We start from the raw sequence: 16876 nt of genomic DNA on the forward strand, positions 1-16876 counted from the left end.
TGTGGCGCTATATGTGGGAGAGGGGCCTGAGAGGGAACAATGCCCCCTGCCCAGCACTCTCCCCTTTTCCAGGCACCTCTCCCACTTCTGCACCAGACTGGCACCCCTCTAGCTGCTGCCCTGGCCGTGTTCCAAGAGTGGGTGGGTCTGCGAATATTCTAGGATCGTGGGGGCCCTTTAAACAAGTGGACTCTTCTGAGAGACTGGCAGTTTCTGCCTCCACCCCATCCCCCACTGGTCTGCACACTCAGAAGCAATGAGGCTTGATTTTCCCTTTTGCTGGGACCGTGAGCTGTGAGGTCCCCCGAGGAGCTTGGAATGCTCCCCAGGTGTCCCTCCTGACTTTTTAAAATGTGTGACCTGCTGCCGCTGATGCCACCACCACACCTCATCTTCTCCGCCCCAGCTCCACCCCTTCTAGCTGTCTGGATGAGTATTTCTTCTTTATACCTTTGTTTGCTGGACTTCCATGCAGTCGATTTTCTGGAACTTGTGGTTGTTTCTAGTTTTGAGATAGTTGTTCTACTCCTTCTTAGTTGTGGAGGAAGACGCAACGTGTCTGTCTAAGCTTCCATCTTGGCCCGAAGTCCCCAGATGGTGTCCCCCATTGACTCTTAATGCAGATAACCCAGTTAAGTAACACTAATCTGGTTGTCCTCTATTAAAGTTACAAAACCAAACTACATTGAGATGATCTTAATTAAAAGTCATGTTGACTTTTATTAGGCTGCCTCTCAGAATAGCTATGTTTTTATTTGTTCAGAATTACAGCCTTTATGAGCAAATGTGATCCTCTCAATCTGTTGCTAGATCTCCTCATCAGAAGGCAGCATTCTTCAGAAAGCGTTTCTAGTATCAACAGTGCCACCAGCCATTCCAGCATTGGCAGTGGTAATGATGCTGACTCCAAGTAAAGGAAAAGAAAAACTGGGTAAGCCATCCTCATTCATGTGCTTCTGGAGCTCATCACTGCACAGTGAGTCAGGCTTTTTCCTGCGGGGCTTCAGAGATGTGCAGCAGTTTGCAAAGAGTCTCAGTCAAGGGACTAAACCACAGATGCTGTGTTCCTCGCCCAGATCAGGGAGGCTTGGTGCTGAAGAGTATGCTTTAGCATTGGGGCTAAACTTGGGTTTGAATCCCTGATCTGCCACTTAGGACTTGGATTTGGGTTGATTACTTCAACTTTTGCAAAACCTAAATTTCTTCATCTGTGAAAAGAAGATAATCAATACTAACTTTATAGAGTTGTTGTAAAGGAAAATAACATCTGTTAAGTAGATGACTTAGAGTAGGGATTATATTTTGCTGATGAAAGATGATGACTGATCCTAATGATGATGATGGTGATGTTGATAATGCTGGTGAAGATGATGACATGTTGTTGATGATGGGTGAGGAGGTGATAGTGATGATTATGATGATGAAAGAGGAAAAAAAGAAATGGAGTTGGTAAAAGGGAAAAAAGAGACCTTGACTCTCCCCACCCCTGACATCAACAGGGCTTATTGTGTGAATAAAGCTTCACCTCAAAAGAAATCAACTACATTAATGTCTGCTTTATTTTTCTTTACTAAGAGAATATATCAAGACTATAGAAATACACTTTAACAGAACTATACTTTGTTTGCTAGAAATATTATTTATGATGATATGCAATTGCTAAAAAACTGAAGGGAAGATGCAAAAATGTTTAAAAACAATGAAGAATTTCCTTTAATACTGTGAAACAAAGGTAGATTTTAAGTAAATACAACTGCTAATAAAATCCAAAGCATAACTATCAGAAGATTTTACTGGAGTGCCTTCTCTAAAAAATGAAAGAAATATCTTTTTTATTTAAAAAAATGTTTATGCAGGTAATATTTTAAAATACTGACCAGCCTTCATTCCCTTGATTTGTAATTGCACTCTTTCATGTTTCTGCAAGGTGAACTCTAGAGGAAGTGAGGTGAATATAAACCGTGGACAATTTGGCATGCATCTATAGAAAACACCCTACCTTGGCATGAATGCTATTTATTTTGGAAGTAGGCTTTCATACCTTTTTAAAAGAAGATTACCTTGTATGTCTTTTCTTTGTGTCTTTTCATTTTAATCTCAAATTTTAAAAAGAAGTAAAACCGTTTTCTGAACAAAGCTGTAGGGGTTACTAAGTCTGCTTTTTGAATCATATGGGGATTGAAATTTTGAATAGAAAACCACAGTTAATGAAGTGTTAGGTGAATTTGATTTAATTTTGCTTTTTAAGTTGATACTGTCAGCAGGACATGACTTGATTGTAGTGCTATAGTGGCCATTTAAAACAAATTACCTTGAAGATAGAAGCATTGGAAATAAAATCCCTTCAAGGTACTAAGTTTAAATGAGTGCACTGACAGCCATGCCCTTCACCCTGCACTATTTAAAAGCCTCCCTATTTGTATGTGTGCTGCACTGGATTGATACGAGAATAAAACAAAAACACAAAACACGGTATCATTTTTTTAGAGATACTGTGCTGCCACTGTTAATACTCCGATTAAACATACTGACCCCAGGCAGTGGCTAGGATGGCACCTGCAAACTAACGCCCCAAAGCAAAATCCACCAAGTGCAAATAGATGGGACAGGTAATTTCTGTCCTTTTCTCAGCTGAGAAGCTCATTCAAACAAGCCTTTGGGAAGAAGTCCACCAAGCCTCCTTCCTCGCATTCGGACATTGAAGAACTCATGGACTCATCCCTTCCAGCCTCCCCCAAGTTGCCCCATAACGCTGGCCACTGTGGGTCAGCGTCCCTGAAGCCCTCACAGTCGGCCTCAGTGTAAGTCGCTCCCTCTGCAGAACGCTGATGCGTTTTTAAAAGACAGCCTCAGGCCAAGCCTGTCCTTGTGTTCTAAATGTCATCAGGTCGTACTGCCAAAGGGTCTCCACGCCAGTCATTGGCAGATCTTCTTAGAATGTCACCATTTGTGTTCCTTTTTTCATATATTAGAATTTGAGTGTTTCTTGATCTCATTCTCCACTTTTCTATGTTATTACCCTCACTTCTTTTCACTTGCACTTGTCTATGTATCCGTCTAACCGTACATTAAATGCAGGTCACCACTTGTCTAGCCACCAAAGAAACGGCACAATGGCCCTGTGATCTACAAGCATAGATCCCGGTAAAATGGAGTGTGATGCATGAAAGCTGCAAAGATCCAGGTTCTAACCCAGGCAGTGTTCGCTTTTGCTTTTTCTAAAATCACTCGCATGCATTTCAGCCATAAACACCTCCTCTCTCCTTCTGTTTTTGAAGCAAAACTTAGTTTCCTAAAGCCAAACCACAATCCATTTTCGTTAACTGTGTGAGATATTGCAGCATAGCATTTTTACCACCGCCCTCTCTTTGAGGTTATAAGAAAGAATACAACATTGAGAATGTAGAAACATGTGCTCTGATGAGTCTCTTTGTGTTATATACTATTTAAATCAGATTTCCTTGTATGCCTATGACAGTGACGAGCCTAGAACTGTCATATTGAACAGGGCCACTAAAGACCATTTAAGATGCTTGGACATCCTGTGAAATTTCATAACTTACACAGGAAGGAAGAACATAGCTCTAACGTCTTGTGACCAGCAACCTAGTCCTCACATTTTAAATGGAAATGACATTAGTCATAAAACATATTCTTTTGACCTATTTCCTAACACAGCTGTCCACAGAACAACAACCACCACAAACAAAGCAGGAAGGCTGTAGTATATCTGACCTTCAAGCAGCCCTCACTTAGGCTGCTTTTATGGATTGAAATCTGTGATTTAGCTTCATTAACTGTGATCCCTTTAATCAGCTGAGCCTAGCAGGAGGATTATATAACACTCATCCATTATTTAAATGTTCAAAACTAATCTCTGATTTATTTTCTACAATATTTTTATTGAATTTTCATGGTAACTTGAAGCTGGTATCGTGGCAAATAAAGTTATTCTTTGCATAGTTTTATAAAACAGGAAACAAAGTTTTAAGGAGATAATAAATTTGCTTTGAAAAAGAATATTTCAGATGCTGCAAATAGAGATTTAAGTCCCTTGGAAAATGGTAGCATTAAATGTAACATCACTATGACTCTTCAGCCCCATAAGTATCAGTGACAAGGGAATTTTGAGGATCACTATATAGAGTAATAACAGCCTGTTTCATACTTCAGGAAATAGGAAGAAAAGATTAAAGGAAATGATAGTTACTATTTCCAGTTTTGAGCCTGTGAATGTATTACTGCTGGTAAAACTCTTTCTTGCTTTTGTTTTTTTCGCAGCGGGTTTGCCGCCAGAACACAGGTGTCGCGAAAACCACCAGTACTAAATCAAAGCCAAAACGGGAAAGGAAAAGACTCACATCAACATTGTGGTCATTGGACACGTAGATTCCGGCAAGTCTACCACTACTGGTCATCTGATCTATAAATGTGGTGGGATCGACAAAAGAACCATTGAAAAATTTGAGAAGGAGGCCGCTGAGATGGGCAAGGGCTCCTTCAAGTATGCCTGGGTCTTGGATAAACTTAAAGCTGAACGTGAGCGTGGTATCACCATTGATATCTCCCTGTGGAAATTTGAGACCAGCAAGTACTATGTGACCATCATCGATGCCCCAGGACACAGAGACTTTATCAAACACGTGACTACAGGCACATCTCAGGCTGACTGTGCTGTCCTGACTGTTGCTGCTGGTGTTGGTGAATTTGCAGCAGGCATCTCCAAGAATGGGCAGACCCGTGAGCATGCCCTTCTGGCTTACACACTGGGTGTGAAACAGCTATTTGTCGGTGTTAACAAAATGCATTCCACTGAGCCACCCTACAGCCAGAAGAGATATGAGGAAATTATTAAAGAAGTCAGCACCTACAGTAAGAAAATTGGCTACAACCCTGACACAGTAGCATTCGTGCCAATTTCTGGTTGGAATGGCGACAACATGCTGGAGCCAAGTGCTAACATGCCTTGGTTCAAGGGATGGAAAGTCACCCGTAAAGATGGCAACGCCAGTGGAACCACACTGCTTGAAGCTCTGGATTGCATCCTGCCACCAACTCGTCCAACTGACAAGCGTCTGCGTCTGCCCCTCCAGGATGTCTATAAAATTGGTGGTATTGGTACTGTCCCTGTGGGTCGAGTGGAGACTGGTGTTCTCAAACCCGGCATGGTGGTCACCTTTGCTCCAGTCAATGTTACAACTGAAGTAAAGTCTGTTGAAATGCACCATGAAGCTTTGAGTGAAGCTCTTCCTGGGGACAATGTGGACTTCAATGTCAAGAACGTGTCTGTCGAAGATGTTCGTCGTGGCAATGTGGCTGGTGACAGCAAAAATGACCCACCAATGGAAGCAGCTGGCTTCACAGCTCAGGTGATTATGCTGAACCATCCAGGCCAAATCAGTGCTGGATATGCTCCTGCTCTGGATTGTCACACAGCCCATATTGCTTGCAAATTTGCTGAGCTGAAGGAGAAGATTGATCGTCGTTCTGGGAAAAAGCTGGAAGATGGCCCAAAGTTTTTGCAATCTGGTGATGCTGCCATCGTTGATATGGTTCCTGGCAAGGCCATGTGTGTTGAGAGCTTCTCTGACTCTCCTCCTCTGGGCCATTTTGCTGTTCGTGACATGAGACAGACAGTTGCTGTGGGTGTCATCAAAGCAGTGGACAAGAAGGCAGCTGGAGCTGGCAAAGTCACTAAGTCTGCCCAGAAAGCTCAGAAGGCTAAATGAATATTATCCCCAACACCTGCCACCCCAGTCTTCATCAGTGGTGGAAGAACGGTCTCAGAACTGTTTGTCTCAATTGGCCATTTAAGTTTAATAGTAAAGGACTGGTTAATGATTATAATGCATCATAAAACCTTCAGAAGGAAAGGAGAATTTTGTGGACCATTTGGTTTTTTTGTGTGTGTGTGGCAGTTAAGTTATTAGTTTTTAAAATCAGTACTTTTTAATGGAAACAACTTGACCAAAATCTGTCACAGAACTTTTGAGACCCATTAAAACAAAGTTTAATGAGAAAAAAAAACAAACAAAAAACAACTCTTTCTTCTTTACTCTGGATTTTGCCAGCAGTGAACAATTTCTGTACCTGCTAGGTAATATTACTGTTCAGCCTTTCAAAGAAGCATTACTTTTCCTAAAGCTCTGGCTTCCCCCAACCACTGAAGTTGTGCTTGTTCCCGTTTTTTAGGATCTGCAAATGCACGGAGGCTGAGGCAGAGATAATTCTGCAGCCGAAGGGTGAGCTCAGAGAAAAGGAATGAAAATTAACGGATATGCGGCTGGAGGCCCTCAGCTCAGCTCATCACCTGAATCAGACCAGGGGAGCCATGAACCGCATGCAGGTCAGGGCTCACGCACCCTCTAGGAGCACCTGGAGAGATTAAAACACTGCTCATTTTATTCATTTAGTTATTACAAAAAATAAATCTCACTGTCAGCCTTTTTTGGAAATGTACTCTCTTTATTCTGTCTTTGCAACTTGTTTCTTAACACCAGACAGAGAAATCTCAGGTGTTGGAAGTCGGAGTGCAAGCTGGCCAATTGCACACAGACCGTTCAAGACACTTGTACTTGCAGTTGGATTCCTCTGACAGCTGTTCTTAGCGAGGCCACTACGATCCTTGCTTCTTCACTTTTCCATGATTTACCTTTATGTTGGTTTGTTGTTGTTGTTGTTTTGAAATCTGACTTTCAAATACCTTTACCTATTTTCTACTGAAAAGCCAAAGTAATGAGAAAGCTATGGAAATATAACTCAAGCCTTCCCAAATGAAAGTAAAAGTAATATAGAATGCCATATGTAAAAGTAAAGCTTTTTTTTCTTTTTTGAAGCATCTGAAGGCTAAATTCAGAACCAGTCTGTTCTCAGGCTAAGTTTTCATTTTATTATTGTAAACCAGTAATCACTTGGTGCTGCAGATGACTGAAGTAAGAAAAAGCTCATTGCTGAGCAGATTCATCTGCCATTGTTTATATTCATCAAAAGGCTTTTGTTGTATTAAAGAGCCTAGTGCCCCATTTTGAAGGAACAAAAACTTTTTCAGATGTTAGCTAGGATTCTGAAGCAATTTGAAATTGCTTTATTTGCATTGTTCTGCCCTGAGTTTCAACTCTCCTTATATTTAGAGTATTAAAAATGTCATTATTTGCTGTGAGATTTTAACAATACTTTTAAAATGAGAAATGTTCTGAAGCCTTCAATTATAGTATTCTTAATTCGAATGAAACCATATCCTGGAAGACTCCTCAAATATATGATATATTCAAGAAATAATATTAAAATCCTAATGCTCAGTGTGTCTGTATTTGTGAATACATGAATATATGTATGGGAGAGAGAGATAAAATATTACTTTTCCTTCTTTGGGAGGAAATCTGTATAATTTATATTTATTTATTTAACATATCACCATATGCTTTACTTAGTAAACAAACTAACTCTGATAAAAGAAGTGACGCCATTTTCTCAATCAAACCTGTTCAATTTTTTTCATGTTTCCCATCTTCACGAAAGAATGAAATTGAAATACTGAAGGCTGGAAATGACCGGTTGAAGGCAGAAACTGGTAACACAGCTAAGCCCGCTCGGCCACCCTCACAGTCCTCAAGTAGCACTTCCTCCTCGTCCTCACGGCAATCACTGGGACTTTCCTGAACAATCTGAACATCACAGAGTCTGTTACCTCAGGTAACACAGCTGCCTGAATGAAAGCATGCCTATGACTTAACGGGGTGTGGGAAGGGTGTGGGTGCAGATACTGGAATTTGGAGAACGTTACCCACAACTCTTCTCACTCATACCCTCTTAAAATGTAAACACTCTAATTCTCAGAAATAGTCCTGTTTCTATTTTGTAAATTTATTCTACATCATTGTAATTTTTAAAGCACATTCCTGGGGAAGAGTGAAAGACTTAGAGGTATGGTTTTTATATCACTTTTTGAGAAATATTTTCTCCATGATTACAATAGGATAAAGAAACTTGATGATCATTGGTACTCATGAATACAATACTAATAAGCCCATGCAGTTTGGTGGTGTTTTAAGTGTACAGAGCCCAGTGGCAAGTGTATGAGGACTAATTCAGAAATTTGATTAGATGAAGCTGCATAATGTTGCTGAGAGAGAACATAATGATGCTAATCACTTAGTCTGAAGATTTATTAACTTTTCAACAAACAAACAAAAAGAACACACTGTATTCTGCTATTGTATCCAGTGGTATTGATGATGGAACAAGGGTTCAGGCTGATTCAATTGCAGACTGAATCATATGACATGATGTTGTCGATATCTGATGAACAAGTCAATTAAAAGTATAACTGCTCCTATGACTTTGAGCCATTTTATGCACATAAGATTTAGTGTAGGAGAGTTACATGTGTATCTGTGGTAATTACAAAGCACAGCCACCAGATGACGCTTGACAATCAGTAATCTGCATGTTCCTGGGTAACTTAGGATTCCATTATAGAACTGAGACACGACGGGTTGCCTTAAATTACACTAAAATATAGAAGATGGTGATGAAAATAAAGAAGAGAACCAGAGACACAGCATGCTAATAATATAGGTGACATTTTAAATCAATCACATCTCTTGCTTTTTAAAAATTCTACTATTAGATCTGCCCTTCATAATGTAAAATGAATGGTCTAAATGTATACTTGCTCTCTTCTTATAAAAGGCAATTAGAAACTCCCTGAAAAATCAGGAAAACATTTATAGCATTTGGTGGGGACAGGGGAGAGAAACTAATCCTGAGACTAAGCACCATGTAAAACAAATACTAGCAGCCAAGACAAACACAGAGAGAAGCCTTAGTAAATGAACTCACAAATCAGTAGGAAAATAAAACTATGGAAATATGGTAAGAACTTGAATGTATGAATTATCTCTAAGGTCCATCCACACTCTTTGAAAGGTGCTTAAAAAGAAAGAACAAAAGCTTCCAATACATAGAATAAGAGGTTCCTGAGAAATGGCCTTATGTTGACTTGGTGAGGAACCTGACAGGCAAGTGCAGTAGGATCCACACCACAGGCAGCAAGTGCCTGTCTGCGGCCTGGGCTTCCCTCCTGAGGAGCGACGACGGCTGGTGCCTTACGGGTGGTGTAATGGCAGGACTCCACTGCCCGCTTCGTGATTTTGTTTTCTCCTAGGGAAATCCAGTGAGGTTGAACAAGGCAAGGTTAGTATTGAAGGTAATTGAGAAAGAACAGCCATGTAAAAATGAAACTAAAATGCATGTCTAGGAAAGACTAGAACCCATAAAGATTAAATATAAAATTAATCAAATTCACAGTTTTTGCGTACTTTGGTATTGCCTTCGTTCTTGCTTAGTGAGTTCAAAATTGAAAATCAGAGAGGCATCCATACTAGGGAATTTTAATAGAAACACTTTCTTAGGTTCATGATTACTTTTTTTTTTTTTTTTTTTTTAAGAAAGAGGTAGGTTGGAGAGAGGATAATTTACAAATGTCCAGTTGCTGAAACATAACTGCAGGCTCCATACATCCAGTAAAGGTATAAGTTTGAAAAGTCGGGTTTATTTTTGTCAAAATTATATTGTAACCAAAATGAGAGGTCTCTTTGTTCTTCCCTTGAAAGTGGTAACTAATTTTTCATAACAAACCTCAGAGGACCCTTAACTCAAAATTGCTGTTTCTATTTTCCCTTGAGTTATTTCTTGGGGTGATCAGCCTGTCATATACTGCGAACAGGGGAAGACCCAGGGTGAGTCACGATGTGCACCTCCCACTGTGAATGGAAATGGAAGAAACAAGTGGAGAAAAGGAATAATAGTTAGAACAGCTATATTTCTTAAACACCAAACACCGGAAGAAAGTGCTTTCAAAGCATTATCTCTTCCAGTGGACACCAACATTTTAGGCACCAAGGACCGGTGTCATGGAAGACAGTTTTTCCACCGACAGAGTAGGGGTTTGTGGGGAGGAGAGGAGGCAGAGCTCAGGCAGGAGGTAATGCCAGGGAAGGTCTGCTGCCACTCACCTCCTGTTGTGCAGCCCAGTTCCTAACAGGCCACAGACTGGACAGTTACTGGTCTGCAAGGGGCGGGGGCAGGGGAGACCCCTGTCAGAACCCTATTTATGCTCTCAGTAACCCTATGGAGCAGATACTACTTGAGCCCTATTGTACAGATGAGGAAATCAAGACTTAGGAAAGTGATTACAATAATTTGTTGAAGACCATGCAATTAGTAAGTGGCAGAGCTAATATCTGAACCCACGTCTGGATGGATCAAGCGCCTGAACTTTTAACTCCTATATTCATCTTGCTTTAAGTAGTCACATACGTGAGAGCCAAAGACAGTCAGTCTTTGTTGGTAAATATTTATCATATTGCTGTCAAGATGCATGTCATATTTTAAGCATAGTTTTTAAGCATAAAATGAATAACATCTTCTAAGGCAAACTTGAGCAGACAAGTGGATCGGAAATGAAGTTAAATTCCTTATTATGGACTACTAGGTCATGTATGATCTGGACCTTACTTCAACATCATTTCATACTCCCCATTCTCCCCTTAATCTCCATGCTACTGCCGTTGTAAACATCTGTCTGTTCCATGAACACACCCAGCTCTTTCATCATGACTTTTGTACTTGTTTGTGTTGACTGGACATCTTTTTGTAGGTCTTCATTTGCATAGCACTTCTGAACCTCCTTGTCTTTCAAACACCACGTCCTCCAGGCAGCCCTCCAAGATAACCTACCTGTCGAGAGCAGGCTTTCTTCACTTATTCTATTTCACTGACCCATGCCCTTTATTTCTTGCACTTAACACATTATGAAATTATCTTGTTGAGAATGTATATTACAAAAGAGTAGAAAACTCGCTTTCCTTTTCACCTTAGTATTTATTTCCAATCCCCAGAATAGTTTCAAATATGTTTTGTGTGTAATAAATACTTTTGAGTACTTATCAACATTTATGAATAATTTAGCAAAGTAGTAAAAAGTTAATTTGGTCATGAACTGTTAGAAATTTGGGTGTGAACTGCTACCAGTAATCCACTATAAACTTCTGAGAAAAGAAGAAAGAGAATTAAGATGGCACTGAAGGAAGTACTTTATTTTTTAGTTGCATAGGCTAAAAGGTGAGAGACTGTGAGGATGTTAATGTGGTAAAATAAATTCCAGTAAGGGAGATTGTCTTTGATGATTAAAAAATTTCCAGCAAAAATCTTCATATTCCTCAAATTCTAAATGTTGTTTTACTCCTTCCTTTGTGACAGTGCATATTCCTACTTATTAAGATAACAGCACAATTTCATTTTTAGAAGCCATTTGATTAAATTGTTGTTTCTTTGATGTTACAATCACAGCCCTTGTTTCTATAAAATTACAGGTAGAGCAGCTCTGTCTTCCTGTCACCAGGCACACGTGCTCTTCAGCACATAGCCCAGTTTCCTTTGTCCACAAAACTATCTTCATATTAAATATGGCTCAATAAAAATACCATTGTCAAAGGAAAACATATATTTGGGATAGTTTGCCTTAATAATTCTCCAATTTGGACAGTAGTCTCATATAATACATTTTGAAATTTATCGTTTATCACATTTAAAGACTGGTACTTTCAAGGTTAGCTAGCTTTATCATGCTTCTGTAACTCTTAGCTGATTACTGGTAATACAATTCCAGTTTTGAAACTATAAGCATAAAGAGTACAGGAGAGTGATGTCAATATATTTCTGGAAAAAAGTATTTCTATGCTACGGCTGAAATTCAATAACACTATAGTACTTATAAATATAAGGTAAGCAGTGATATACCTGGATGGATGCCAAATGCTTGAAAATAATTTCAGTTGACAGTCAATTTCGGCACCTGAGAGTTGAACGTGGATATTTTAGATAGGACTGAAAAATCAGATTGCTTTTCATCTTGTAGCCGAATATTACTCAGGTATTGCTCAGACCGGTGTGTAATAGAAAAGGGCACCCCTTACTTCTTCATCTGAAGACAGTGGCCTGGAACTTGGGGGAAGATCTTTGGAAGCGGAAATAAAATCTTGGACTGAAAACTTTAACCCAACCACAGTAATTCATCTTGAAGGCTAAGGATTTTTAACCCAATTAGGCTGGAATGGGAAGTAGAAAGGCTGAATATTTCTATTGACAGTTATAAAACTAACTCTGAGGGAGAAATCCATGACAGTGAACAAATCTGAGCTCCCGTGACTCTGCTATGTGTGTTTTTCTTTTTAAATTGGTAGCTATTTTGCTAGATGATGCTGGTGTTGCAGATGGACACAAAGATGGACGCAGTGTGAAGATTATAGTCTCCATATGCAAGGGCTACGGTCGAGCGAAGGTACTTCTTTAGCCTTAAGTTCTTTATTACTAAAGGCTGAGTATGACCATGAATCAAATGTATTTTATATTTGAATATTTGTCCTGATAAACATAGTATCAGAAGTGTGTGTCTTGGCTTTACCTTAATATATCATAGAGGCACAAAAGGGGCCAGAAAGAAATGACATCGTCAAGTAGTTAGAACTGTGTCTCGGTACATTGTGTTCATTCACTGAATACGATGTTGATTGCCAGCCACCCTAATTTCTAGAACTTAAGGAAAACACAGTGCTGTCTTTGACATAAATATCTTTTCTAAAATATTCTTTGTGTTTCACTTGTAGAATACAGGTGGTATTTATGATGTGCAGTAACATGTTTCTACAGCTGTCAATTATGTCTTCGTACAAAGAAAACACTATAAGCTATATAAATAAATATTCTAGACACTGGAAAGACATTCTACTGAACTCATTATGATAAATTCCGTTGATGCTACTTGTATGTATCATTTTTAAGCAAGGTATGAGCTGAATAGGCAAGGATTTTGTTTTTTCTGGAATCAAATATTGCCTTCAAATTGACAATGTCATTCTGATTCTAGCTCTTTCTTAAAACTAAAAATAACATTTCAAGCTGAATCTGTAATTTAGTGGCCAGGAATACAAATTTATAAGTTTTCTTTTTTTAAAACAGAAAAAAAATGCTTCAGAATTTTAAAATAATTGAAGTACTTAAGTTTGAAAAAAAGTGAGAAGGCACTTAGGAATTTTTACACTAGCAAATATTCCAAGAATCCCCATGCCATAAACTTTCTGCTTTAGCTTCAGATCTGTACTTGAATTCCTGAAGTGGGTCTTTATGTGAAAGACATTATGGTCTCAGTGAAGCTGAAAACTGTCCCTAATTTAAAAGTAGCTGCTTGTAAAGCATTGTGTGAGTGTTCATTTTGAATTTGTTACAATAACACTGGAAAACAAGTTTTCTTTATTCTCAAAATAATTCTAAAAGAATTATTCTAAAAGGCAGTGTCTTTGAACATTGAAAGTAGTTGTCTTGGTCTTCTTGGGCTGCCATAACAAAATACCACAGACTAGGTGGCGTCAACAGCAGACATTTATTTATGTCCTCACAGTACTGCAGTCCCAAACCAAGGTGCCAGCGATCTGATTGCTGATGTGGGTGGGCTATCTCCTGGAGTTGCAGACCTCCACCTCCTCACCACGTCCTGGCAAGGCCTTTCCTCAATGTGTGTGTTAGAGGAGAGGGACCTTTCTCTGTCCCTATGTGTGAGGCCACTAATCCCATTATGAAAGGCCCACTTCAATGGCCTAGTCTAATTCTAATGAACTCCTACTGTTTCTGTTTCCAAATACCATCACATTGGGGGTTATGGCTTGAACATGATTTTTTTGTGTTGGGGAGGGGACACCCACATTTATTCTATAATAGTAGTAAAAAAAATCACAATGGTTTTGCTGTCAACTTCTCCACTTTTTATGTTAAATGTACTGGCTACTTAGCAGGCTATATCTAAGTAATGGTGATAATCCCACAAAAAAGATAAATTTGGGACCGGTGTTTGTATTGTAAAGAGATTCTTTGCTTGCTAAAATGAGTCCCATACATTACCTAGCAAGTCCTTTTAAATTGTGCATTTTTTTGGTAAACTCAAAATGGGACCTGTTTTATAAACATGAATGTCATACTCCCATGGATAACTTATTTTTAAAGCTGGATAAGATTTGAGAGAGATTCTAAGTTAATAAATGAAAAAAAGACTTAAAAAAGATAACATCACATAAATCGTAAGATGAAGATCTAGGACTCATATGATATAGTTCTATTCCATCTCTGTCACCATTTCCTTCCTACCAGGTGCTTGTCTTCAGGAATGGACCCACTGCATTAAAATGGAAGACTGGTCTCTCCCGGCCCTTACCCTTCTACTGAATAGGTCATGAATCAGTTTTCCTTGACCATACCATTTCATCCAATCTCCTTCTTTCTTGTTTTGTTGCCATTGCTCTATTTTTCTTTGGTTGGTTGGTTGGTTGGTTAGTTTGTTGGGGTGTATTTTATTTTATATAATCCACTGTGTGTATCTGTTACTATAAAACCTATAGGCTTAATAAATATTTTAGTCTTACTCATCACTACATTAATACATTTTAGTAGAAAATGTAGTAATGAGACAAGGCACACAGTTGGGTTTTTACCTTGTTTTATTTTGTTCTTATTTAGGATCAGAAGCCTCAGGCATATTTGATAGGATCCATCGGTGTTAGTGGGAAAACCAAGTGGGATGTCTTAGATGGTGTAATTAGACGTCTCCTTAAGGTAAGTTGAGCAAGATATCCAGATATTAATGTTCAGATATGTTTCATTTTGGATATTTCTCTTAGCTTTAATAGCATAGACATAATTGCTTTTGCTCTCCCTCATTCCAGATATCAAGAAAAGCTTTCTATCTTTATGCTGTTTGATATTAATAATCCTTATATTACCCATTTCTAAAATTCTTGACAGCTAGCTTCATATCCCCATGAGTTTTGTATTTTTTTGTAGATGAGTTGAACCTGTTTTGACTTTCTTTTTTCATGTGTTCCCTTTAGGAATATGTGTATTGCATTGATACATCCTCTAGCCTTGGTCTGAGCGCCGACTGCATTGCTAGCTACTGCGTAAGAGGTTTAATTAGAGCCCATAGCCTAGAAGTGCCTGAGCTGCTGCCTTGTGGCTACCTTGTTGGAGATAATAACATCATCACTGTGAACCTGAGAGGTAAAAACAAAAATGAAAAGGTCAGCATATTGTGTTTTTTAACCCCAAAAAATTATTTTTTTGCAGTTTTTCTCTGTATTTGACATTTGAAAATGATGTTAACTACTTTGATAGTTTGGGTATGAAATGATCCATCTTTATATTTTAAACAGAGAAATCCTACTTAAGACACTAAAACCCAAGTAAATGAAATTCTTTGGATTTGAGGATGTGAAACTCAGAATGTAATTTTGAAAATTCTCTAGGACTTACTAAAAAAGGATGTGATTTAGGGAATTTCAAGTTTCTAAAGTCTCTTGCACTATCATCTTTCATGTAGGGAGGATTCAAAAAATTTATTGTATATTCCAAAGTAATGTATTCATCACCATAATTTTTATTTAAAAATATGTATACCCATTAAATATCCACTGTGGAGAGAGAATTGAAATTCAGAATCAAGAGTGAAAAATTCTATTTTCTTTGTTTTGGGTGATGTGATTAGTTGTAGGCAAATAGAATATCTAAATTATAACTGTCTCCATAATTCCTTGTTCACACATGTTAAAGAATCAGAACACAGTTATATAAACTATGAATTAATAGAGGACTGTGTCAATATTTGATTTTATGATTAAGCTAATTGAGTAAGTAAAAGGAGATACTGTTTCTCTCCTTTCTAATTTCTTACCAAATATCACAGTTTGTATTCTTCAAAAGCTTAAGTGGTCATACAGCTGGGATGTGTAATGAGAGCTAAATGGAAATACAGAGGAGAAACCAGAAGAAAAAGGCAAGACTATAAGCACACACATATGTGTTTGATGTTAATTCTTTACATTTATTAGTTCTTAACTGTATTTTTAATGTGTACACTATGACAGCTGTCCTCATTTCCCCCCTTTGCCTGCCTCCACCCAGCCCCTGCCCCCCTTCTCTCTGGTACACTGTGTCTGTGTCTATGGGTCTCACATGTATGTGCTTTGGCTAATTCCTTCCCCTTCTTTCATCCAGTCCTCCAGCCCCCTCCCTTCTGACACTGTCAGTCTGTTCTTCCATGTATCCGTGCCTCTGTTTCTGTTTTGTTCATCAGTTTATTTTATTCCTTAGACCCCACATATTAGTGAGATCATGTGGTTAACAAAACTACCACCTTCAAAGGGAATAAGATTGTATAATGATGCTTCCATTTATCTTTGGACATTTAAGAGGTAAACATGAAGTGGACAGTGGAAGGAAGCCTGAACAAAGGAAATGGCTTGCTTTTGTGTGATGTTTACCCTACCTTACTACTGGTGTTCTGTCTTCAAAATGGCAATAAATTCAATAAAAAGGAGAAGAAGCTTATGTGTATGGGATAGAATTATCAAAGAGAGTATTTTGCAAGGACGCATTCCTATGAATAACAAAGCTTTGTTGTCAGTTGATGCTATATTTTAAATTCTGGCTTGTGTAGAATAACAAGGCCTGCTGTTCCCTCTGTTTCTTATTTCAGGGTTAGAATAAAACAGTTTGGACAGTTGTGTTTTTGATACGCTGATTCCTAAACCAATTATCCAAAGGTACTTTAACTTGTTGTTGGAGCATCACAGAATTCTACTCTCAGGACCTAGTGGTACTGGAAAGACCTATTTAGCAAACAAACTTGCTGAGTATGTAATAACCAAATCTGGGAGGAAAAAAACAGAGGATGCAATTGCCACTTTCAACGTGGACCACAAGTCCAGTAAGGCAAGTCACAGATTCCTGTGAGGACTGCTGCTATTTATCCAAGTGTCTTAAGTGATTA

General features: G+C 38.6%; 1 protein-coding gene and 1 pseudogene across 1 annotated transcript; both read left to right on the top strand.

Annotated features, from left to right (window-relative positions):
• The first annotated feature begins 1315 nt into the window (after window positions 1-1315).
• LOC150012232 (elongation factor 1-alpha 1 pseudogene) lies at window positions 1316-5847 on the top strand (annotated as a pseudogene).
• A 430-nt stretch (window positions 5848-6277) lies between these two features.
• On the top strand, window positions 6278-16652 carry LOC150012233 (neuron navigator 3-like). Its single transcript, XM_090275153.1, has 6 exons — window positions 6278-6346; window positions 7617-7692; window positions 12246-12343; window positions 14569-14664; window positions 14940-15108; window positions 16583-16652. The coding sequence occupies exons 1-6, from the start codon at window positions 6278-6280 to the stop codon at window positions 16591-16593; spliced, it is 519 nt and encodes a 172-aa protein (XP_090131279.1). The 3' UTR covers window positions 16594-16652.
• Window positions 16653-16876: the final 224 nt, after the last annotated feature.

This window comes from Furipterus horrens, unplaced genomic scaffold (assembly GCF_987537825.1).
Source record: "Furipterus horrens unplaced genomic scaffold, mFurHor1.1.pri manual_scaffold_4, whole genome shotgun sequence".
Lineage (NCBI taxonomy): Eukaryota > Metazoa > Chordata > Mammalia > Chiroptera > Furipteridae > Furipterus > Furipterus horrens.